Genomic DNA, 27608 nt, shown 5'->3' with positions numbered 1-27608 from the left:
TTTCATTGATTTTTATTTAAATCACGAGGTTAAAATGACATCTCTCCATCCAATCGCATTGATCACGCGTCATTGCATGCACAAGAGGTTGTGACGCTGTAACAGTTACATTCCACAGCACGAAAGTTTAGTGTTAATTGTAAAATATATCATAATAATGCAAGGAGCTAATTGTGTATTACAAAAAACTGTAGTATTATTCCCATCTTCTAAATGTGCCTATCCAATTCTTCCTTAAAGCTTGCCAGTTAATGACATGTGTGACCAGAGGGGAAAAATTTATCCACACAATTTATTTTAGCTTAATTTCAAAATAATTTGTAATTTATATTTTACTATGTTTATTCTATGTTTAAACTTTTAAATAACAGTGAATTTTATTAAATGTGCAGCTATGACCTTGAGATGAGGCAAGAATGTATCCTAAACGCTATGAGAGTTTCTAGGCCATTTTTGTTCAGTATTTACCAATTCGGAAAGGTCTCTGATGTGGTCTTCCTGATTTTATTTTTTAGAATTAAGAAATAAAATCTTTATATGATTTTATCAATTTATCAAAGAGTTGTTTTTTGAAAATGAATATATATAAAATCGTATTATGGAATGAAGAAAATAATGAATACTTATGGGTGTCAGACTAGAGTTGTTTACATTCCATTGAAGAATATCACATTCATTAGTGGTTATTATTGAAAGATATTATAGCGCATGTGTAACCTAAACCTTAATATTTAATAAAATATTTAAGCCCAGTTTGCTTGCAGTGTTCATTTATGTAAGTTTCTAGGAATAATGAATTAATGCTACAATCTTCCTCGGCTCCAATTTCTTTGTTCATTATCGCAATTCATCTACCATATTCATTTCCTCTCAGATTAGCGCTCGGTACTTGAAACGTTCGAGGAAATGTAGGTGACGGATCGATGTGCCAAGAGTAGACAGGCTCATTACGCACTTTCGTGTCATTAAATGTCTTCCGGTAGCCAGAGGAAAACGTGCTATCACTGACACTGCTTTATACGTCAGCACAGAAAAATAATGGATGCGTAAACGGTAACCATGATATGTACCATACCAGTAGCAAAGGAAGAGGAGGGAAAGAGGGAGGGGGGCAGCTAGTTGTTTATTTTGATCTATATATAAACTGTTCTGGTGCATTAAATTCTCATTCGAGATCAATACCATTCTCTGTAAAGGGAAAAATCTAAATTGCGCAGTGTAGCACAAGACTAAGAAAACAATTTAAAAATAAGGAAAAAAGCATTAATCGATAAATCTAATTGGTGAAGATAACAGAAAGTAATATTAATTTGAGAAATTAAGTCGAAACACATATATGTCGAGAACCATTAAAGATATTTGTACACATTCAATGTTTTCGACAATGGACAAAGTGATTCTTTACACCGAGAGATTCTGAAATCTCCTACACCAAGATCAACAAGTGAACCGTTGCACACTGTCATTGCATAGTGATGTCTGTGATATACACAGTGAAATATAATATTTATATAAAGTCAGTAGACAGTCATCATCAGACATTTTCAATCCACTGCAGGATGAAGGCCTCTCCAGCAACTTTCCAGTTCCTTCTGTTTTGAGCACTGGCCATCCATTTACTACCCACAAACTCACTCATGAATTTCATCTATCCATCTCCACCTTTGTCTTCCAGGTTTTCTTCTAGCTCCTCTTGGATACATTTCTGTGATACCATTCTGAAACAATGAGGTAGAGAGATTTTAAGCCAGAGAAGATCAAAGAGAGGAGATTCCAAATTGCCAAGTCTCTGACGGGGAATATCAGACGGACATATGCACAAGTACCACCTTTGAGGCGAAAAGAATCATACAGCGAATAATTTGGGCATCTGAGATGAGCAGTAGTTGAATCAACCGATAGACAGTATCCAATGCAATTAACAACTGGGGTTATTCAAAAAGAAGAAAAAAAACCAGTTAAAACCCCCAATGTGGTAGTAGACCCGTGCAAGAATCTCATTTCCGGAATACAGTTGCTATATTAAGTACCACAGTCCGCACTTAGAAATAGGCAGGTGTTCGAAGTTCAAGTTCGATATTCGAGTTATTTCATCTTATAATGAGCTATACACAATGCTCGGTTGGTATATGGTTCGCCAAGTCACAGATATCAAAAGGCATAATTACCATCAAATCAAGATTAAAAACAGCTCGATCCATTGGCGCAACATAAAACATAAACCAAATTAAGAGAACAACTATTGTTTTGATAGATTACAAAGTTGGATTTTACGTTAAGGATTTTTGAATCACTGATTAATTCTTGGTAAAAACGAAAATACCCACAAATGAATCGTTTAAAACGTCTGATATTGACAGTATTTAAAAAAAAAATTGTGGAACTTAAAACATTTCTGTCACGTAACATATTTCTCTGTAGATGTATTTACATGGAGTCACGTAATTACATCTACAGAGAGATAATCTTTATTGCAATACAGAGAGGGCAAAAATTGCAAGGTAGCCAGAGGATAGTCCATAAGGGTAGGTATTCACCGCCTCCGACACCGAAGGATTCATTATAAACAAAATAACAATCGTAAAAAAAATAATAATAAAACAGAATAAAAGTAACATAATATAAAGTCTTTAAAAGCCATAAGTTTTAAGGCCTAAGTCGTTAAGTCACTAACATGATATAATCGCCTAGTAACATTCATATATCAAAGGTCCTAAGTCACCTAAAATAATCTTTCTATTTGTTAAACTATAATCAGCAAAATAACGGGAATTCTTCGTTTGATCCCTGACTTTTTAGGTGCTTTCCCATATACAGTATATGTATATATTTGCACCTACTATTTTCACCTGGCGCCTCCGTAGCCAGGTGTGAAGTACCACACGCTTCTTGATTAGACCAGGGTTCGAGCCTGTGACCACCAAATACGGAGGATGCGGAAAGATCAGGGAATGACCACCGCATATCCCCGGAGCAATATGGCCTTAGTTGCTAATGCTCCTTAAAAACCAAATAACAAACTATTTTCACCATACCCGTCTGTCCGCAAGCAATAACGCGACTCCTAGGGGATGGATTTTAATGAAATTTTATATTTGGGGCTTTTTAAAAATTAGTTAAGACATTCCAGATTTCAGTAAAATCAGACGAATAGAAATCCGGAAAATATCATTTCATTAATGAGGTATTATTAGATTTAGGTAGTCCGTGCACGCCTTGCATGTATTGCTATTTAAGGTTCGTGAACATGGTGTCCCTTGTGAAGAGATATATATGTATAGAGAGTAAACAGTCTCTTTTCCTGTATCTCCTTAAAAAAAGGAGTATACGGGAAAAGATAAATAAATATTATAAAGTCGTAATTAAACTGAACGGCTAAGTTTGAGAACGTAAAACTATGCAGTTTTATTTAAGTATTCCAGGTAGACATACAAATTAATGCAAAATCAGTAGTGGGGAAGCGTTACTTGTTCGAAGTAGTACAATGACAGGCACCTCGTTGTGAAAGCAATGAAAACCATGCCATTTCACCAACTTCGGTGGTTTTCTATGTACAGATTGGTTGGTTTTTGGTTATTTGGTTTTTTAGGAGCATTAGCAACTAAGGCCATATTGCTCCGGGGATATGCGGTGGTCATTTCCTGACCTTTCCGCATTCTCCGTATTTGGTGGACACGGGCTCGAACCCCGGTCTAATCAAGAAGCATGTGCTACGCACTGCTGCTCCTGCCCACCTGGCTACGGAGGCGCCTCTGTGTACAGAAGTGATGCATTTGGCTAAATGGTATATCTAGTAATTTCCGTGGTTTGAGGCTTTGGCCCTAAATTTTATTTTATTATTGTAAATAGCTATAAGCTTAGTAATTTAAGAGGATTTAGACTTAGTAATTATAAGGAGATAACTATATTTATTTTTCGCTTCTATGAATCACAGAAAAAAAAAAAGAACGTGGCTGAAATGTAACACACTGCAAACATTACCTAATTGTTTCTGTTATTATTTCAATTGGTTTTTAGTGGAACGATTGTCCATCACGCAAAGGTGCGCGTTCACAGGAAGGGGTAAGTTTTTGGTTCTTATGCTGCGTTCATAGGTTTAAGTCTATATCCATTTATTAACATTTCAAACAAATCGCGCGCATTCTGTTCATAAATCAAGTCCCATATTCACAAACACTGTTTAATAATATGCTTCCTTTTAAGATTAATGATTTATACATAACTTCAGAAAAAAAAATGATTTACTGAATATATATTGACTAAAATTTAGTTCAGAAGATATTTTATGTTGTTCTCTGTTTAGATAACTTAATTTATCATTTATGTTGCATAAGAAACATTGCTTTACCTAACAGTAACATACATAATAAAATGTGTAATGTTCCCGCTTATAATTTTACGCTTATTCCAAACACAAAATATCAATTAATCTATAGTTTCCGTAACGTAGCCACGTAAAAAAAAAACATATATAGCCATTATTATATATAGCCAGTATTCAATATATATTAATATATATTGAATACTGAAATATTGAAGGCGCATTTATTGAAAAAGGCTTCGCCAAGAAAAAGATATAACCTTAAGGGATGAATTTCAAAATATTTGTAACTCAAATGCAGTTCTGGAAGTGTGGAAGAACTGCGGTTGCTGCTGTGTTCTAATGAAAGATGATAAATAAGAAAAACTTGTGGTCATGAGCAAGAACAAAAAGGAGATAAAATTTAGCGAAAAATTATAACTATAACTGAATTATAGTTGTTAATCCGTATGAACGAGCCAGTGTAAATATCCTTATGTGCAGAAAAGGCATGCGGCAGGAGTCTGTAAGAAGGTTAATTGATTATACAAATATTTTTCCTTCTTACAGAGTTGAGGATTTTAACGGCACGGCACCAATCCATGCTCGAGAAAAGTATTTTCACGTATTCCAGATTTATGGCAGATTAATAGTTGTTTTTATAAGAAAAATAACGCCTGATCCCGAATGAGAGAGGGTTGCTTTTTTTAGGTGGCGAAGAAATTGATTGTGATGGGAAAGAGAGAATTTAATCTTACAAATACAAAAATCGATATTTTCTAAAGATTAAGATATCGTCGAGATTAAACGCAGGAGACTTTTTGAGAGAAATAACACTAGATTACTTTGTCGGAACTTAAATTAACAAAGTGATCCAAGACCCTCTTAGAGAACAACCTGAAGATATTCATTTAAGTAGTAAATGGAAAATATTTGAAAATAAGTGGTTATTTGTTCGGAAGGCGGCTTATTAAGCACAAAAAAGGGAAATGGTATAAATTTAAGAACACGTAAGAATAAATATATCTGATGAAACAGTCTATACCTACGTTCTTCTAAAGTGGTCACCAATACCTCAGGACTAAAACCGCTCTCTCCAAGGAAGTTTGAGGCCTTTATTTTAAAATAATAAGTAGTGCGAGGATGGAGTCCTCTTATCATTGCGCTGGTCTTGCCTCCGGGAACTGAGACACTATTTGAACTGATAGTGCTCCCTGTGAAAAGGAAATACAAATGCCAATTAGGAAACCTTTGAAGTCGGTCAGTACTAAAATTCAGTGCACATTACCGCATGACAGCATCTGTAAGAACTTCCCTTGTATTTATTTACCTTAATTTAGAAGCAGATGAGAGGTATCTCAAATAAAATCTATATTTTAGAATTAGTCTGCTCTGAAATTGGGAGTTTCATGAATTACGCATCGATAGAACCAATTACTGAAGCCGTAATTGAAATGTTGCAAAATTGTTTACATTTTCATCTCTCTCTCTCTCTCTAGAATTATGCTCAGCCAGCATTTGCTAGAAGTAGGTCTAACAGCAATTTATTCTCAGTTCAATGCAGTCTAGTAACGAGTTGATTTCAAAAATAGAATACAATTTTGTTCCATCACAGAGTTTATTTCTATTAAAAAAATACACTTTCTTACTAATTCCCAAGTAGCATAAAACAGCTGTAAGAGAACACAGCAAGTAAGTCGAAATATTAGTGAAATTCGCATAAAAATAAATATCGAAAAGTTAATACAAAAAATGAAAAAAATGCTATCTAACTCTTCAAGTCCAGATATAGAAATTCATGTTGCTCTGCAATAAAATCATATAAACCAGACAGGCATTAATCATTTCTAAACAGAAGTATAGAAATATATTTGCAGCGGCTATAATTTGTTAAATCCCTAGTTATTTCTGAGTTATATGCTAATCAATTAAAATATTTAATAAATATCGGAAGAATGAACATATCTTGTGTTCTCGAAACAGAAGAATTATTATTATATATATTTTTTATTCTTCATAATTTCGTTAAGAAAATGACCACTACTAGAAGATGGTGGGAGTGTTTCTTTACGTTTTTATGCAGTGTTGAAATTGATAGATGTATAAATTTTAACGGCTGAGATATCCTTATAGGCATACACGTAGGAAAATGGGTAGTTTCATCTCTATATTCGAATGGAATCATCTTTTTGAATAAACATTTTAGATGGTAACCTTCTTGAATGATCATTCAATGAAAGATAATCATGTTATCCTTCTTGAGTGATATTTAGAAAGGACTTCAATCAAAAATAGGTGTATTTTATTTGGTTATTAGTACTGTGAAATGTGAAAAAGAAGCGCAAAACTTCCTTTCATCAATGATGTAATGGTCGCTACATTGCATCATTGATTATATAATATCGGTGTAGATACACCATTGTTTACCCATAAATTTAACTACATACGTAGTGTTAGTTGAGGCATCGTTTAATTTTCTCATATTGTGGCTACCTTCACAACGAGATCCAACTATTTCGAATAAATAATGCTTCCCTAGTAGAGGAGGCTAATGTTATTTATTCTCAATGGGCACCACCACCCAGATGCGGTTCGACGCTTATTAGCTTACCAATCGGTGGGTGGGCAGGTACCCTGATAATGCAACATTCCATCACAGTTACGAAGTTAATCCCACAATATGAGAGATGCCAAACGGTGAACAGTATGATACTGTATTTAAATACTAAATACAAAAGGCATAATATGATATGAGTTTAAATAACTATATAATATCGGTAAGATAACACCATAGTTTACCCATAAATTTAACTACGTACGTAGTGTAACACGCTTCTTGATTAGACCGGAGTTCGAGCCCGTCACCACCAAATAAGGAGGATGCGGAAAGGTCAGGGAATGACCACCGCATATCTCGGAGCAATATGGCCTTAGTTGCTAATGCTCCTAAAAAAAACCAAAACTGGAATTAACTTCGCAACTGTGATGGCATGTTTGCATTATCACGGTACCTACCCACCAACCGATGAGTAGGCCAGCTTCGAAAACACATCTGGGTGGTGGTGCCCAATGAGAATAAATAACAGTAGTCTCCTCTACTTGAGAAGCGTTATTTATTCGAAGTAGTGCAATACCTGGTATCTCGTTGTGAAGGTAGCCACAGCATGAAATAAAATTAAACGATGCCTTTACACTACCCATGTAACTAAATTTATTTGTAAACTATGGTGTATCTACACCAATATTATATAGTTAATTCAAGCCCATATCATATTATGCCTTGTGCATTTAGTCTTTAATTACATCACTGATGTAGAATTTCACCACTGTGGAACAGTTTATTCTCTACTAGTGTAGATGAGGGGGCGGGATATTTTAACAGCCATTGAATGTGTTATACTGGTTTCATATATGTACCAAAACACTGATATTATGTGTGTAAGTAAAATACTTTTTGTCTGTTATACAAGGGTTCCAATTAAGTATTAATATGAACATCTCATTCATTCTAGTGACTACTTTTCTGAGGCAGCAGAGCAGCAAAGGATATCCGTCTTTCCCTAGTGGAGAATTATTGACTGTACTAAGAAATCACAAAATACATTTGTCTGATAAATTTCAGTTTAAGTAATTAAATAATTATGCTAAAATTGTCTCTTTGTAGTGTAGGCTTCTAAGAAAAATTTTGAAACTAGCAGTTATTTTATTCCGAGTGAGATGAAACTTTGAATATCACAAATGATCAGTTTGCAAAAAGAAAAACCTTGCAATGAAAGTAAATTCTTACCATCTGCCTCTTTCCAATAAACACTGTACTCCACAACGGCCGAATTTCCATTGAATGGTGGAGACCAAGATATTCTGGCTGATCGGCTATTAATATCACTGACTTCGACGTTCTCAGGCCTGTCTGGAACATCTACAGTTAAATAAAGAGAAATTTCTCAGGTTTTGTTTGAGGATTAGAACACATTTGATTTTTCAATTTAACAATGGCGAGAACTATAACAAATAGTATAAATTCGTTGAGGCGATTTGTCGAGAAGAATTTCCTTAGCTAGATATTCTTTTGGTTATTTAAGGAAAGCAACAGTCAACAAAGGTGACATTCACTCTATCATTTTTTAACGTTTTTATGGCTGGCCAAACTCCATGGGCAGCGTAGTCGGCTATAAAGTGAAAATCAATGTTCACTGATTTTCACGTCATAACCGATTTCCGTGTCAGTTTTTAAACATTGTCAATTTCTATACAAAAAGCCCTGAAATAAAATACGATAAACCTAAATATATTGAGACAACGAACTAATATAGCCCTTTCTGAGAGCAAACAGCCTGCTGTAGGCAGTGGTGGCTGTTACGATTTAGAAGTTCACGGGCAAAAAAGACTGCAAATCGTATAAAACAAAATGAATTCAATACGACTAAATTTGTCTCTCTATTCCTATAAAATATTGGACCCATTCCAGGCGTGGAGAGGTATTCACCACTATATATTGTCATCACAACTCATGCTAAAAATTAATTACCATTAATTTAAACTTTATTTCACAACTTATACCAACTCACAAAGAGCAATTTTCCTTCTTTTAAATATTGAGGAATCCAATCTAGAAAAGTATTTAAATTCAATAGCATCTTACAGTATCTTATCTAAATCTGTTGTAGTTGTCACCTCCGCATTAGTTTCCAAAATAAATCTGAAATCCTCATATACTACAGAAGTAACTATTTCTTTCTAATAGAAGAAAGTGTGGCGAGTAGCAATTAATTTTACGTACGATTCCTTGGCCCATGTCCAATTGATATAAAAGTGATCCTCATGCTAAACTAGAACCATGGCATTACACTGATATTAGAAGCATATATTATTCTACCGTTTTATGATGTTCTCCGTCTAATCTGACATACAGTCTCCAATTCCCCGTGAATTCTTATTTTCATTTTAAAGCTTTTGGATTATAACGCAAATTGGGGTTTGGAAAATAAGCTATTCCAACGCGCTCTCTCTCTCTCTCTCTCTCTCTCTCTCTCTCTCTCTATCTCTATCTATATATATTTTTTGACAGCAATGTTGAGAGTAAAAATTCGATTTCTGGGAGAAAGAATCCTTACTCTCATTTCTAATGCAAAGGTGCCTGAAAGCATACTTTTTTATTATTTAAAAACACACTTCAGCAGTGCTTCGACCATATTATGCCGTTGTGGCAGCAAAACCTTGCGTATTTGGAGCAAAGAAAGTTTAATCGCACTCTATTTACTAGACTTTATTTCTTGTCTGACTGATCATTGTATTCTCTTACAGAAGTGGCCCAGTGATCAACTGTACCATAAATAGGGGAAGAAATATTTTTATTTAGCAAATTTGTAACTCAAGAATGAACTAGCATCCTTAAATCTTCACAGATATACGATTTGTAGTTATTTTCATTGATCCCCTCCAACAACTACCTGATTTTCATAGCCCTCCTTCATATGGACTGAAGGAGCCAATGGAATCGATAGAAATTTATTCCCTTTGCCAAGAAAAACAGCATTCACAATTCTTGCTGAGCTGTCAACGAACAGACTCCGCCCTACCCGAATGTGATCACTGTCTACTACTTCAAAAACGACAGCACTTGATCTGGTCAGTATTATAACGAATCAGAAATGACCTGCAGAATCAGAAATTACTTCAAAAGTTTTTTTTTTTTTCCTTTTCCTATGTGTGTTACATGTTCTCTAAAAGAGTGGTAAATTCCACTCTTTTAGAGAACATGTAAATATCTGAGGTTATATTTGCTGTAACTTAAATCCCTGATTAAGTCATATAATTTTCGCTGATTAGGAAAATTTGGAGATTTTCTTCGGCATGATATCTTGAAATTACAATCAAAGTCCTGTTCACCATTACTCGTCGCATTTTCTTTTGCAACTTGAAAATAGTGAGATTTAAAAGAAAGATTTTTGTCCCATACTACTCCTAGGTCTTCACGAGCACAGACATCTGGAATAGAGATATCTGCAATTTCAATTTCTATGTGGTTTGGTTGTTTCTGTACATTCCCTTGAATGTACAGAAACAACCAAAGATTATTTAGACAGATACGTTCGCGGTGATAGTAAGAATGGGTTCTTTCAGATACTGTACATTTCTATATTCGCATCATGGGTAACTCTGCGAATATCATTATTGTCTTCTAAATTAATAAATAACTTTAAATCATCGGCGTATGCCAGCATATTTCGATTTTTTCTTGCGGGAGCGGTTGTAGGTATGATGAAAATATTGTACTCCTAAACACGTAAACTCCTGGCCTGAGGCCGTAACGGTTGGGTTGCAACATAAACTGTAGTTTGTATATCTTAGTATTATTATTATTGTTGCAATCAAGATTCTCTTCTTCTTCTTCTACTACTACTCGAGAAGACACCACTTTAAAGGTTGCCTGTTGTGGTTCAGACGAGAATATCATCGTTGCTTTATAGATGGGGGATGGTATCTGTTATTTAGGGCGGTAAGCATGGGATTACTACTGTGCCAATGTGAAAATGACTTTCTGTACCTAGACAACTTTGTTGGGTCTATGTTGTTGAAAGCACCTTTGATGTCTAAATAAAAAAATCGCATGGATAAGGCCATTAGCGAAGTTGTAATTTGAAAGTATGGCAGAATGATTTTATGAATAACTTTTTTTGTATTACTGACGAACCAGCAATTGATCAACAGCTTGTATAGTTTACTGCTAGCCTATTTAGGGATCAGAAATCCTGAAGATTTTCTCATTGTTCTTGGAAGGAATGTCCAGGAAATGCACCTGGTAATGATTTTCACTAAACAATCAATGACGTATGCACTGCAAAATTTTATAATAAAATTAGGGATGCCATCAAGGCTTTCACTCTTATCAAAGTAGGTAAATAACTCTATAAAATTCTTCGCTTCTTCTCACTACTAATGTTATAACAATAATTAAATATTGTTACTAGCGATATTTAACAAATGTGACCTATAAATGTTGTTTGTTTCCTTGGGAGTTAATGAAACAAGAGCTGCTATGGCTAAAATGCATCTAACACTTGATGATAGTTGAAATAGTTAAGAACTACACTGGATTTCAGTTATGGGTAATTTTGTGTATAAATTGGGTATCTACTTTTAAGGGTTTCTTGTACTCTGCTCTATTCAAATATTATATTTTATAACAAAATCTCTATCTCTAGTCTTGGATAAAAGAACACGTTCAATTTTTTTTTTATTGTCTGAAGTGGTAAAAGTGTCTTATGTACTAGAAGAAGGTCTTTAAACGCTATTTGATGTTCTCTTCTAAACCTTGGGTAGATAGGTATAAAATGTAGCACTGCTGGTGTAGTGTCGCAGAAGTAACATAGTAACATTCAAGGGGATCTCACCTATGAGCAGGTTGTAAAGAATAATGTAAGCATGGCCATATTGCGCGTCTGGCTAGGAAAACTTGTCGTTTTTACTTTAAACTGGTGTTCTATAATTGAAGTGGCTGCTACTACGAATAACTAGTCTGTAGTCTAGATGTGCTACCAAGTAGAATCAGTGCTGTATGTTCATCTATAGATAAAACATTGTTTTTACCGCTTTCTGCAATTAAATAGAGTGAAAAATGTCATAGTTTCAGAAAAAATCGGATTCATATGTAATAAAATTAATGGTTAACATGTGTATCTTGTATTATGTATAGGTATTTGTATAAAAACAAATTAACAGCTTCCATCCAGGAGCACCTGATTTATACTGATTTACATTGAGATGAAGCGCATTATGTGCGTAACTCATGTTTCCGAAAAATCCAACGACACAAAAATTTGGCAAATTTGTAAATCCTGATGGTCAATAAATTTAGACTATTATGACCCCGAACTTAAATACGAATCCACTAAAAAGATTAATAAAATTTAAATTATATGGAAAGTGTAGTATCAGAAGAAACAGTTATGGTAAATTCAGAGAACGAAAATGATAACCAGTTCTCTTGCAAAACGGTAAAAATAAAAGTGTGTGTGTGTGTGTGTGTGAGAGAGAGAGAGAGAGAGAGAGAGAGAGAGAGAGAGAGAGAGAGAGAGAGAGAGAGAGAGAGAGAGAGAGAGAGAGAGAGAGAGAGAGAGAGAACAGCAGTGGAAACCCATGTATTGACAAAAATAAAATAGTGAGCAAAGGGAAATCAAATATCTCAGAATGCAAAAGTAAAACCTAGTTACAATAAACAAGAAACGGGTAGAGAGATTTACCCATAAAGGAAATAGGAAGAGGATGAAACTGCAGTACATCTTCGGCACAACAAAGGAGGATATGGCTGCATACTTGTGTAACTACTACATGTAAGGATCATATAACACTGAATCATTGCGGGATATCATATGACAGGCAAAAGGAATAAATTGGGAAGAATCTCTGAAAACTGGATAGTAGAAGGTGGAAAGAGAAATATCATTTTGCATTACTACAGAAAAACTATATACTTTAAAAGACTCGTTCTTTTTAAGGTATTGAGTTTAAGTAAAATATTCTAAACTAAAGCACTGTTGTTAGTTGGTATTCTATTTCATCACATTTCTACATTTATCTAGTGAATTCAGTTTGCTGGGGGTAGAAGACAACACACTGGAGAATAGCTGACTATCAGACTGATTTGTTTCACACATGTGAATTAACTCCGTTTTATATGTAGGAGTAATTTAAATAAAATGAAGTCTAATGAGGATAACATCAAACAATTTGTGTTTCTCATCTATCTTGTATGGTATCATAATTCGTTAATTCCTGATTCTAAGAGGATATACACTGATATTGTAATGAGTGGATGTATTCAATGAATAGTCTAGGCAGTTGTTCATAAAGCGAAAATGAGATTAATGGATTTTTATTGCAAAATATTTAATAAAATTCTTAAAAACTAAATCCTTGAACTGCATAAAAAATATTCCGAAAGTAAATATCATATCCAGATTCAACATTAAATTAAAATGCACAACACGAACTTCTCGGCATTTACTTACAATTGGGGGTGAGAGAGAGAGAGAGAAACGAAATTGCGGGATTACTATGTATAGAGGAGAAAGCTCATTAGCAAACAAAATATCTGTGGCCTGTCTAATTGGATAGTGTGACTTTATCTTTCTTATATAAAAAGGCAAAAATACACTACAATCCATCACTATTTTACCAATCCTTTTTTTTAAATTAAATTTCATGTCATGTCCGTTCTGAAATCGTATACTTTTAATTGAAATATTTACTACGCATTTATTTCCTCTGGGAATTTTATGTCATTCTAGTGTGCCTTTAGATATAAAATTACTGTCATTTGGCAAGCGCGCTTTCCCCGCTGTTATTGCTGCCAAATCCACCTTTACATGTCACAAGAATTTTATTCTACTTTCTTTACAGGAGATAAAATATTTAGCAGTCAATATCATGTTCCAACGCGGTTTCCTTTATTGATATTTACGATCTCTTAAATCTTTCAAGAAGCGGAGATTGCTTTGAGCCAGGAATGCACACGGGACAATCGCTAATACTAGAAAAAGAATGCGCTTTAAAATTAGAATGAAAATATTCTTGGAATTCTATACCATTTTTTAGATTTTCAAGTGAAAATACTTAAGAAGATTCTAATTATAAAGCATGTAACTCACATATTATTAGAAATATTTTTATTGCAAATGCGAATTTTCCTAAAGGTATTCCTTGCCTATCGAGAAAGGGCTAGAAACAAAAATACAAGAAAAAACATCAACTAAAACTTAAATGAGTAGCGTATGCATAATTAGGAATAAAGTGAAAATTAGCAAACATAATTGACTAATTTCAAGTTATTGTTTATTTAATGTTTGACATTTACTTTTAAGTCTCTTTTCTTCCTCTTCAAATTTCAGATTGATGACGTATGGTATTATTAGGAATGTAATGAAAATTGCAAGTATAATTTCTCGTTTTTTAGAGCTATTCTTCTCTGTTTGAATTTTTTTCCTTGTAGCAATTTCTCTGGACATCTCACAGTTTTCTGACGGCTGACTTTTACTGTTGACAATGGACACAGCGAAAATCATTTTATAAACTGGTGCAGAAATAAAGTCACAAATACGGTCCATTAACTTAAATAATTGAGCTGACACTGTGCTCAACATAACAGGGCAATTTAAAAAGATCGTACTACAGAAATAAGGTACCGGCTTTAAATATTTATGTGCTCTTAACATAGATTGCCTTAGTGTGTCGTTCTCTTAGATTCACATACGTGTAAAAGTATTTGAATCATATGGGCCACGATTTTTTTGCAAACGAATAGAAGACAAATTCGAATACATTCAATTCTAAACATACCAACAGTATGCTTGGGATATTGGAATAAATTTATTAATACTTACCGTGGAAGAAACACTAGTTATTAATTTGCGACATCACTTTGACCAAACACAGCGCTGGATAGTAAGGAACCATAAAGATTGGTGGGTAATCTAAAGACCTGTATTAATTGCATATCAAATGTAAAGGCCATTATCTTAATTACTTAGTAGTCAAAATGCTAACATTTTGAAGGTCTCATATTTCAGTAGAAGATTCCATAACGTTTTTCTACTCTATTACACGAGCTATCCATGTATGTTACAAAGCCTCTTTTCAGTCAAAATCGAGTCTTCAATGGCATCGCATTGCCATTAACTCTCAAAAATGTAACCAGAAAACAATGTCGTCCCAGTAAGTCTACTGCAATCGTAACCTAGAACCTTACAGAGGTGTAGAGGAATGCAGATTTTTCCAACTTGACGACTGTAAGGTAAAAACTGCGAATTTCAATATTCACATTTGAAAAAAAAAAAAAAAAAAAACAGAAAAAAAGCGATTTGAAGTTTATGTATCTGGCGAAGAATGCGGTGATTTGTGAACACTGTTAATTAGCGTTAATACCTTTTTCCCAATTTTCACGTTTAAACAAAAACAGAATCAAAAAACCCATCCAAAATGTATGTAGTACTTTTCTAACTCATTCTCATTATTATTATCCGGTGGTTGTTCCTCATGAGCTATCCCTTGGACAGCCTTTGGCATTTTTAAGTAAAGATTCGCCAAAAATATTAACCATTTTATTAATTGCAGGTGCAAAAGTAATGAATGTGAATTACTGCACCTACATTGGATTAGCTCGTGAATGCTAACAACAAAAGGTTAGAGAATAGGTATTCATTACTTTGCACCTGCAATTAATAAAATGGTTAATGTTTTTGGCGAATCTTTACTTAAAAATGCCAAAGGTTGTCCACGGGATAGCGCATGAGGAACAACCACCGGATAATAATAATGAGTTAGAAAAGTACTACATATGTTCTGGATGGGTTTTATGATTCTGCTTTTGTTTAAACGTGAAAATTGACAAAAAGGTATTAATGCTAATTAACAGTGTTCACAATTCCGTAGCCTAGTGGTCAGGAGCGGGAGTACAGTAACACACGCTCCTTGAGTAGACCGGGGTTCAAGCCCCTGACTGCTAAATACGATCGATCTGCCATCCCGCACTGGACCAGCGTGGAAGATTATGGTCCATTTCCCTCAACGTGAATTGTTGAGGAGGCTTCCATCCTGCAGTGGGTTGATAATGGCTGCAGTTAAACTTTTTTTTTTTTATCATAAATAATTCAAAATATTCTCCCAACCCCACAGAAAATTGACCAAAAGGATCAATTTACCAAGATTAATCTCGATATTAAATGAAAATTTCAGCTCTGACACGCTGAGCTAAAAATAGCAAACACATAGTACTGAAGAAAATTTACATCTTCATTTTAAAAACAGATAGGCTTACAAAGTGTAATCACTATTCTCCTCACCAAAGTGCGTTAAAGGATGCGCAGATTTACATAGCACACGGTCATCTAGCTTTCTTAAGTTTAATGATATGCAATTTCTAGGCTAAGATAATCGCTGAGGAGTTTTTGGCCTCATGCTTAAATCCCTTAAGATTCAATAGGCAGCCAAAGGTTTAAAATGAACATTTCACAACTAAATGAAGAACAGAATAAACTGAACTCAGAAATATTTTCTTTACAGGGAAGCTATTAAATCAACATTATGGTTATTCTGATTCACATTAAAATTTATTATAAAATTGTTTTCTAAAGTATTTATTGTTGTTACTACAGTATGGGATGATTACCGAAGAATTCAAAGCTTACCTTGGACTGTTAGCTGAATTGTCATGATGTCTTCTCCATAACTGTTGCGGGCCAGACATGAAAACAAAGATGAATCACTCCTTTCTACTTCATTAATTGTGACCTTTGAAATTTTTCCATCTTGGGAATCTTCGTTTGATATCACATACCTATAATACAAAGTGGTTCTTTATGCTTTTAAATATAAATTCTTATAATAGTTTTAATTTTGTATACTCTAAAATATATTTTTAATTTACCCGGGTTACGGCATACTGGTTATTAATAATATTTTCGTTAAAACGTTCCGGTAGTTAAATATTCCAGAGTTTATGGTCTGCTCAATTTATTTATGACTTAGAAAACTGCGCTAGAAAAGTTTGCAAATTTTTTTGCTACTTTTCACATAACAAATGAATTTGGGCTGGCACCTACATTCGATTAGTGCGTGCAAAAGTATGGTCTTCATTAGACAGGTATTTCGGGCGATTTTATTTTTCAGTTTGTGAGGGAATATATAGACTAATTCAAATTTAAGGTAAGGAAAATAAAACAAATAAAAATGTGAGTCTTATCGACAATTAGCAAAATTCTAATAGAAACAACGACCACACGAACGTTTACAGATGCCGAAATTTGCTTATTTCATCATGTTAATTACGTAAATCTCGTTTCAAGAAACAGCTTTATCAGATCATAAAACCAGTAAATTGATATCGAACTTCGTGCAACACTGTTGAAATTCTTGCATTATATATTTGTATAATTGCTATTTTACTAAAGGAGATTTTATTGTGATCACGAATGTCAAATTAACCTTACAATTCTAAAAGCACTTAAAGAAAATCACCTAGAGCAGAGCGTCCCAAATTTTATACCTTATACACCTCCTTAAAACTTCATAAAACGGAAAAATTAACTATGAGCACAGATACTTTATAAATTAATATACACATCAATACATTTAATCTCAAATATTGAAATAAAGCAGCGCGCCCTTCCCTCCAACTCTTAGAAAAAAATGCGCACGCACTATGGGAACCTTTGACCTATAGAGATATTCGTATACATAATTAATCAAGCCCACAAAACTGTGTTTATGATTGTACAACTAACGATTGGCCGAAACATCAACCATAAAAGAAAGATCAACTATATAATGTTATTGGACCACTTCTAAGTGTAATCAAATATGCAGATGCTGAATTTGCCTTGTGTTATTGATCGGTTGCCTGTTTTTGTCTCGGTTACAATTTATACTACTCAAAGTGGTCAACGTCCAAAACACAAAATGTGAATGTAAATTTGCTGGCTTTAATTTGGAACCAATTCCAGAAGGAAGGAATCCGCCCAGGGTAATCGCATGCCTTTGTTTTTTTAAGTTATATAACAGCGCTGATCACTCAGATTTATATAACACACTAGTATAAGTTTCCTACCTGACAAAAACACTATACTAGTGTTTTCGTCAGGTAGGACAATTGAATATGTGCAAAATCCCGTACTCGTAATTTAGTGAGTACATAAGTGTTCGTAGTGGAGCTCTGTATTTTCTTTATGCATAGAAAGTGACTCTGAAATGGTCTGAAAAACCATCAACAGTCGCATAGCACAGAAAAAATTGTGTTTAAGCATCAATAGGTAATGTGTCGCGGTCAACGAAACTAACTGTCTATGACCATTCTTCAAACTATCCGCATAAAGAAACAAAATTTAAAAAAAAAAATTGCCTAAATAACAATTCTACGAATACTGCAAATAAATTAAACAAATTTCGGCTGTCAATTAGGTTATACAAGGCTGATATAGTATCGGAGACACCATATCAGCCATCTAGAGTTAGGAGATGAATATCATTATATTATGGTGAATATAATGTATTCAGGGAAATAAAGGAGGTCGAAAGTACGGAGGGGTCATGCGTCTTATCAAAAGATCTCTGAAAAGGATCGAACTGTTTGCAGAATTAGATATAAAGTTCAGGTGGGCGCTGAGTCTTTGTGACGCGAGATGGCTTGTTCAAGATTAAGAACAAACTATTTTGAGGGGTACGACAAACACCTCTTTAAGCAACTGAAATGGGCAAGCAAGTATGACTGCCTCATTATGGACGACTTCAACCTATCTTTTATCTGCTCGAAATCGTAGAATGGCAATACTTCATTTGAAAACAATTTTTGGACCAATTAGGTGACTGTTATTTATTCCAACATGCGAGAGAACGTATAACGAGCTCTAATATTCTACATCTAGTTTTTATAACAGATCAGAATTTTGCACGCAAAAATTAACAATGCAGGTACTGTCCACGATGATGTTATAAAATGATTAGCGCTCAAAGAAATTTCTGTGGTCAACGGAAAAGTGTGTGCTTCAGTTCCCAGTGAGCAGTCTATAATGGACTGCGGTATTTCTTGGATTCTATGAACTGAAAAAGAAAAAGTGAGAGAGAGAAAACACCATACGTTACTAATTACGCATTCAGTATGGGAAGTATTCAAATGATTTATCATGGCACTCACTAACGCATTAGCTCCACTAGAGAAATTCCACAAACGGCAAATGTCAACATATATAACAAGAAAGGTCAGGGGTTAACTGAGCAAAAGAAAAAAAGATGGACCAGTTAAAGAGCATCAAAAGACATCACTTTATATGAATATTAGAAATATATATATATATATATATATGATAAAATTTTAGATGGAGTAAAGCAGGCGTAAACTGAATACGAGAAATCACTAGCAAAGAGCTAAAATACGATTCTTTTTGTAGGTGAATACAAAAAAGAATAAACAATAATGGAAGGGACGAACAAAATAAAGCCATCAGCATAAATGGAAGACGAGTTAAACAAATACTTTTCAACAATATTTATAATTGTAAGTTCAAACCATAGAAAAAATGAAAAGGAGTCAGACTTCTAAATGATATAGCAATTTCGGAGAAGTTTCTATCAGAAAAGTAACTCAGGTTAACTGAAGGTAAGGCTCCAGGGATGGTGGTATATATATCCTTTAAAAAAACTGCAGGTGAGTGCACTAGCCGTATGAGATTGTTAATGAGATCATAAATCGACTCTGGGCCCATTCCTCTGCCTCACGATTCCACAAATGAGGTGCATCGGTTTATAGTTGCACATCACCTACAAACAGATGCACAACTATAAACCGATGAGTTTGATTTAAGTGGTGGGAAAGGTCATGGAATATGTGGTTAAGGAAAGGATACACGGCCATTTCGATTGGAATGCTATGTGTTAAGAATACTGTAACGAGTACTAATCGCAGCATCAGTTTCTAAAAGGAAGTCAAATTCGACTAGTCTAGTTAATTATGATGACGAAGTCATAAAACAGTTGTACAAACAATTTTGTAATATTTTCAGTAACGTAACTGATACAGTTTTTCATGATATGGAAATGATATCACAAGTTACCAGCTTCAGTTCCTGATGCTCTCAGAAGAAAACTGGCTGCCCTAATAACAGCAAAAAGGAAGAACTGCCAAGACCTTGTTTGGTGTTGTACTGGTGTAAATTTTATTGTGGTGTGTATGCTTGTTTTGTTTTGTAAATTACAATACAAAACCTTGTTTTGTATTGTAAAATACTGTTATTGATATAAGCACAGTTTTATGTGTTCTTTACCCAAGACTGTGGCGTCCCAGTTAGGGGGGAGCCCCACTATAATCAAAACACTGTGGACTGCTGTATTATGATTAAAGCTTAATCATTCGCCAAACACTACTTTAGCCCACCTTTAGAAAATTCTGGGACCGACATTGCCTCGAGGTGAAATCCAATAGTGGAGTATGTAATAAACAAAGCCAATAACAAGAATTTTAGTTAAGATTCTTTTTGTGCTGTTATTCATTTTTCACTGCGTACAGCTGGTTTCCTGTGTTTAGAGAATTGAACTGTGTACAGTGAGTCCATTCATTTCTCGTTAATTGTCTAAGCTTCCGTGAAACTTGAGAGATTTTATATTAACTCCGCATAATACTATCACTATTTATAGTGGTATTTTCATTCCACTTTCAAAATCGCTTGGGTCACACGAGCCTGGCCATTTTACAGTTGCAAATGCACCATAGACGTTCCTGAGATGGCCGCTGTCAACAATATACAGAACTTTCAGAGGCTTATCATGGACACTGAAACTAACTATCAGCCCTACTGCAAAAATAAAACGCTGACCGCCAATATCTATCCACAACTTAAAGTGAGAGAACTAATGATCATTTGCTGATTACGTAACGCGAGGAGGGATCAGTTAAACTGCTGTGATGCTTTAAAGATGGCGGGAGACTCCCCCGCCATCCGTAATACTGTTACGTAACCATTCTGCGGCCGGTTTCATGAGATTTTTCAATAAAAAATAATGCGATTTGAATTAGATTATTTTATGTAATAATGGAGCAGAAGATAAAAGTTGTTATTAAGTGGGGTACTGTTAAAAAGTCTAAAATCGCGCTACGCAACTTTAAAACAGTCCCTATATACATAATGTGTAGAAAAGTCAAAGAAAATAATTACCCAACTGATGAATGACTTTAGTCATCCATCACTAGGATAATTATTAAAAATGGGAAGAATTTAAACGAAGTTCCGCTATGGCCTCTGAAGGGGCGAGTACATATTAACTGTAACTGCAAACAGTTAACAAGTATCATAGTTGGTGACGCTTGTTTTTAACATCCGGCCATGTGGATAATCGCACAATATGCTCATTGGAGATCACAGCCAGATTCTCCACTTTGGCCGAAGTAACAGGAATTATCAAAAAAACGTATACGCATTGAGTCCATTTCTGCAAAATGACTACTGAAATTCTTTACAGCTCAATATCATTAGTTCAACAAATTGTTGGATGGCAATTTTTCAAGTTCACGTCTTAATATTTTAATACCTTAAAGTAAAAGTAGCATTGTTAAAGATTTCAATAGGCCATCTGAATATTATTTTAGAGTATTGTTATTGTTTATTTATTTATTTTGTTATTTTGTTTAATTTCATTATCCGACATAAAGAATATACCTTGGGCCCCAGGAAGTTTTTTGTGTGGGGATTGAGGCGGGGAGCAGCCTTTCATATCCTTGAACCCTCTGATTTTCCGTCTGTTTCGGTGTTCTCTATACTTCTGTTTAGTATCTTCCTTATGTCAAAATATGTAGGATAAATGCATCATGATCATTTCTTAGTTCATTCAAATATTTATTTAGTATAAGCCATTAATGTCTTTCTATAATATATGCACAGTGAAATTTGCTGAAAGTGTAGTTTTCCGTTAGAGAGAGCCGGTTTTCGAAAGTTATTTGTAAGTGAAACAAACTGGTAATGTGAGTTGGGAATATTCTCGCGAATTATCCATCGTTAATGGAAACCAAACAGATAACAAAAAAATGTTTTGTCGCATACACAGATTGTACCCAGCCGATTTTACACACTAAATATTTGTACATTATGCTTATTCATGGTTAATATGACGCTAACAGTCAGGGGATCAAAATGCCTCAACTAGCAGTTAAACATATTGCAAACATAACGACGGCTTCAGAGTAGAGTAGAGACATCCCACACTTTAATTCTTATTAATATTCTGCCAAACTTCTGCCAAAGTGTTATTTCCTACAGCTTAAAATTTTCACTGATTTGAATATATAAGAAGCCAGTGTACAGTTCCCATCAAAATTGTTTCAATTATTTTCTGCAAATGGATTTATACTGCTTTATAATGCATCTCCTTGAATGAATTCTATGGGCTGCGTTGTATTAACTCGAAAACTACCTTGTTAGCCTCTTGAGCAAAACCAATGCAGTCTTAATATGAACTGGCTTCTTGAGGCGACTTCTAGTTAAGTCAATTCATGACAGGTCTATTTTATCGAAAAACTTCGCGATTAATTATTTCTGTGACAGGTCGTACATTAGCCTTACGACAAAACCACTGAAGCATGATGACAATAATAAGTAATTCACTTTGGTAGTGGCATATTCACTCTTTTAGCAACTGCAAACAGACAGTTCACTCATTTCATAAAATGTATATTTTTATTTAATATCTAATCATTTATTTATTATTTTTTTTTTTACTTTTATGCAGGTTCAATTATCTGTGATGATCGAACGGCACTAGTAATACAAATATGAAATATATTTGTGTTTTTACCATAAGACCATAAGAGAAAGCTTAACATCGGCTTATTTAATAGATTTCTTTTCCTCTTAAGGACAGTGGGCTAGATATTTCGCTAAATTCATTTGTGACAAGATCGAAATGGAAAAAAGCTAAACTTTCCTCATAAATATTGCAGCAAATATACACATAAGAAAACTGACTATATCTACGTCATATAACCAAGGACAGTATTAATTGTAATCGACTTCATTAGTTTCTAGCATGTTAAAACAAGTAAAATACATCACGATTAGTCGCGAATGTGCAGTTTATAAAAACTAGATTAGGCTACTACCCTCACTGAAATATAATTCCTCCTTGGTTATCCTCTAATATGCTTATCCGCTAGCGAATGTGGTGCGAAAAGCATTAAATAAGAAATTATTGCTTTTACTAATCTCAAAGCGAATCTGAAGTTAAGATTAATGTTAAGAATTAAATTAAGAAGGTTTGAACAGCGTAAAGTAAACGAGTAGATAGACACTTTGTCGGACAAATTACATTCAAAATGTTGGAACGTTTCACTGGGAAGGAAGAAAATTGTTGGGTGGAAAGGCACGGCTCATTCACTAGCTCGTGAACTGTCAAGTTTATCGAATGCGTTGAGTGATATGATATTACCATGTGGCAAGTTTCTAAGTTATCTGGCTAGTAATTTTTTATGGAACCAACTATCTCTTGTTCCCAAGTAAATTACTATGAAAATTCTTGGCTTCGAAGGAATTTCGCCAATATTCTTCATTTTTTTCAATAAGTATACATCATTCTAATTATGAAGAACATATGCGCCATTTTAAATTGTAAAATTCGTTGTCTTAACTTTCTATATTTTTATCATTAGTTATAAGTAAACTTTGATACAAAGTTCACATAAAAAGGCTTCGAAAACTCCGACATACATGTCAAAATATGGGCAACTTCGCTTGGCCAATGTATGCAACATGAGCCTCTTGACTTCCTGTGGAGTGCTCTCCATTAGCTTTTAGAATACTACCAGAAATGCCTTGTAAAGGAATAAAACATATAGTTATAAGAACAAAACGCCATCATATGAAAACTAACTGTCACCTAATAAATTTCATAAATTAAAGCAGCAATTAAATGTTTGTATCCCGAGAATGGATCCATCTTAATGAACAAACCAAAATAATATCAACCATTTAAAAGGTGATGAACAGAGCAGAGGAGGGGTGACGAAAAGAATTCACTAGAGCCAGTACATCAAGTAATGTCCAACCGCGTGCAATGACCCTGAATTCATGTGAGCATGATCGAATTGCTATAAAAGCGTTAACCGTACGAATATTTTAAACTGTTTCGAAACTGTACTTATATATGAATGAATATATTACTGATTCAGCATGAAGTAGACATTTTAATACTATTATATATTTAACAAAATTTCAGTCTACCTCTCAAGTTTAGAACACTAAATTTCTCACCCACGCGAAACCGCATTACTTTCAAAGGCGTCAATAAAATGACTTAATTTTTTTTTTCTATTCATCCATTTCATCCTCAGGACTAATAAAGTTCAAAAATCGTTGTTTCGTCTGAACTACAAGTTGTATCTTCATCACTGTTGTCAAATTGGTATTATTGGCGGGTGGCACAACTCACGGCATCTTTTCTCCAATATTCTTCATCGAAATTCGATATATGAGCAAGATATTTTTTCAAGTTTCTTCGCCGATAAGTTAGTCCACGAATATCCTAGCAATCTATCCACAGATATATACCCAGAGTAATATTAAAATTTCGAACATATATATATTAATCTGTCCATTCATATTCAATGGTATTAATATCGCCGAAGTACAGCTGCAGTCTTAAAACTAGGAATCCTTTCTGTTCAAGCATGAAATCAAATTTATATATTTTATTTTGAAAACAGTGTTTTACCAAATCTAAAAGTTAAACTTTCTAAGATCTTCTATGAAAGCAATATTATTCAGGAAAATACAATCAATATTTCCTGTTTTCTGAATTAGGAAATTTGTTTAATTGTCTATAACTGCGGCAGACTTTTTAGGTAAATTGGGTAACAGTTTATTTTGATAAACTGTTGCTCATTTTTTTAAAACGGTACCGATTTCCATCTGACCATGATCATCCCGGCTATGTTTCCTCTGTTCATTAAATTTGAATTATTAATAAATCCAATTTCTCCATCTGAAGAAAACCCAAGTCGTTTTGAAGCATTTTCTCAATGATAGAAGCAACTACCATTTTGACTTGGAGCATTTACTTAATGTTAAATTGGTATCGATCGAAATTCCAATATAAACGACAGGTCTACTTTCTCTTCAAAGTCACATTATTTGTCGCAAATATCGTTTCCTTTTAAGTATAATTTCTTGTTTGTTTTCTCTATTAAGAGTATCCTTTTGCTTTGAGATTTTTTCCAAGAAGATCCGATTTCATGAAAACGTCTTCAAAGAGATTCTGTTTTAAAAGTAAAATTATATTTTCTCTTTCAAAACTGAAATTAATTTAGGTACTGCTGGAACTCTTTTCTCATTTATGTCAAGTCTTGGAAAGTTCGCCTTATAACTTCTCAATCGAATTTGTCTACGGAAGGTATAATTTGCTTTTTTGTTTTATTTTAATTTTGTTTTAATTTGCTTTTTTGAGATTTACAAGTGGGATTCTTGTTATGTTTCCCTTTCCTCCTTTTTTTAAATGCTTGTTTACGAAAATTCCCTGGAGACTCTTGTGCGCTCTGTTGCCTGTTTAATTGGTAAGATTGGAACTCCATTTTGTACGTCCATATCAAAATAGCCAATGACATTAAATATAATGTTTTTAACCTAACTAGGTAAAATTTTTCCTCTTCCATTCTTAGATGTAGATGGTATTACTTTCTTTCTTTGCTAACAAAAATCGTAAACTTCAACTATTACAATATGCAGTTGTTGTGAAAAATGTCCCGTATGTTTTTTTTTTTTTTAATGAAAACCCCAAACACGAGAGGTATTAGAACCTATAGTACTTAATACCGTGCTTGGTTTGGAGGTTGAGAAGACGAAAGAAGATATTTGTTGACATTGGACTTGAACTTCTGTAGACTGTAATTTTCAGGAAATACGTATGAAGGAAGGTTGTTCCAGAAACCGTCATTTGAATGAATAAACGAGGAATATGAAAAGTTGTTCTGTAAGTTTTAAGTTGGACAGTAAATGGATGTTGGCTGGTGACGGCGTACCCGAACTGTTTTGAAAGAGAGAGCGGGAATTGTAGAAGCCAATTCAGAAGAACAGTGTCCATGGAATTATCTGTAGAAAGGGCACAACCCCATTACCTTCACGATAGCCACATTGCCTACAACACCAACCTTCCGCAGGAACTAACGACACCCCAAGGTACAAAACTAAAAACGCAAACTGGGAACACTTTGACAGGAATCTAATAGATCTTACCAGGGAGCAACTGGAACAACAAAATGGGGATGTGAACAAGCTCCAGCAGAATATCACAGATACTATTAAAGAGGCGGCTAACAAAACCTTCCCACTCAAACAAATGAAGCCCAGAACAGTCCCCTGGTGGACCCCAGCACTTGCAACACTAAGGAGGGAACTAAGAAAGGCTAGGAAGGAATTCCAAAAGGCAAAAAGAAACAACCACAATCAAGCGGAACTGGCCACTCTATATGAAACGTACAAAACAGCTAGGAACAATTATTTCAATAACATTCAAAAGGAGAAAAAACTAGCATGGGACAGACTAATTCAAAGAACACTGGGAAAAGATCCTTGGAGCTTACCGTACAAACTACTTATCAATAAGCTACATCCAACAACCCCATTAGCATCAATAGTAAAGCCTGACACAACGGAAACACTCTCCTGGAGTGCAACTATGGACACCATATTAGATGAAATTATATACCAAGATATAACTGTACCAGAAAACCTGGAACAGACAAACATTAGGATTCAGCACCTGACATATACTGCAGTGGCAGAAGAGGCACCGTTTTCAGAACAGGAAATAGAAGCTGCGATCACATCTTTAAAGGATGGTAAAAGCCCTGGAATAGACCTGATTGAGGTCTCCATAATAAAAAGGGTATGGAAAACCTGCCCAGATATGCTGAGAAACCTTTATAACTCCTGTCTTGTAGCTGGCACCTTCCCTACAGCTTGGAAAACAGCCAACCTGAAAATTATATTAAAGTCCCCAGAAAAACCGACAAACCAGGCCACGTCATATCGACCAATAGCACTGTTACCCTTCCTTGGGAAAGTGCTGGAAAAACTCCTGGCCCAAAGACTCAGAAACTACTATAACTCAAAGGCACTAAATTTAAACGGGCAACTAGGCTTCACTCCACACAAGTGCACCACAGATGCAATTAACCTTATGCTAACAACAATTAAAAATTATAACCACAAATATGTCCTCGGCCTCTTCGTGGACTTCAAAGGGGCATTCGATACACTATGGTGGCCGAGTGCCCTTGCGAGATTCCGAGAGGCTGGGGTATCAGCTCCAATCTACAAGCTTATGGACAGTTACTTTCAAGACCGGCGCGCAGTAGTCTCCTCGGGCTGTTGCTCAGTTATGCGAAAGATAACAAGAGGATGCCCGCAGGGTTCAGTCCTGGGACCCCTGTGCTGGAATATGGTGCTGGACGGGTGGCTAAATCTACCACATGGAGAGATTATACCCATCGCATACGCGGACGATCTCGCCCTGGTAATCCCAGGAAACTCACGCAAGGAACTCGAGGATAAAACAAACACAATCCTGCAGGAACTTTACACATGGAGCAATACGCATAAGTTGATAATATCAATACCAAAGACCAAGCAAATCCTTCTCAAAGGCCACCTCGACCTCAATAGACCACCAAATATTAAATTAGAAGGTCAAAGAATTGAACTAGTGCGTCAGCATAAATACCTGGGCATCTGGATAGATGACAAGCTATCCTTTCTGCCACACATCAGGCATATCGTCA

The 27608-nt window shown here is 34.7% G+C and overlaps 1 protein-coding gene across 2 annotated transcripts in view; it reads right to left on the bottom strand.

The window, feature by feature from the left end:
- Positions 1 to 27608, bottom strand: part of LOC150084464 (cell adhesion molecule Dscam1-like) — a 616978-nt gene that overhangs the window by 146965 nt on the left and 442405 nt on the right. For both annotated transcript variants that reach the window (XM_090376089.1, XM_090376090.1), the window contains exons 13-15: positions 16486 to 16634; positions 8088 to 8219; positions 5350 to 5514 (exon numbers count right to left, since the gene is read on the bottom strand). In XM_090376089.1, the coding sequence (XP_090232215.1) occupies positions 5350 to 5514; positions 8088 to 8219; positions 16486 to 16634 (446 nt within the window). The remainder of the gene's footprint in view (positions 1 to 5349; positions 5515 to 8087; positions 8220 to 16485; positions 16635 to 27608) is intronic.

This window comes from Mastigoproctus giganteus, chromosome 6, assembly GCF_048544385.1.
Source record: "Mastigoproctus giganteus isolate SK-2022 chromosome 6, ASM4854438v1, whole genome shotgun sequence".
In the NCBI taxonomy this organism is placed as follows: Eukaryota; Metazoa; Arthropoda; class Arachnida; order Uropygi; family Thelyphonidae; genus Mastigoproctus; species Mastigoproctus giganteus.
This window is presented reverse-complemented; position numbering and strand designations above follow the sequence as displayed.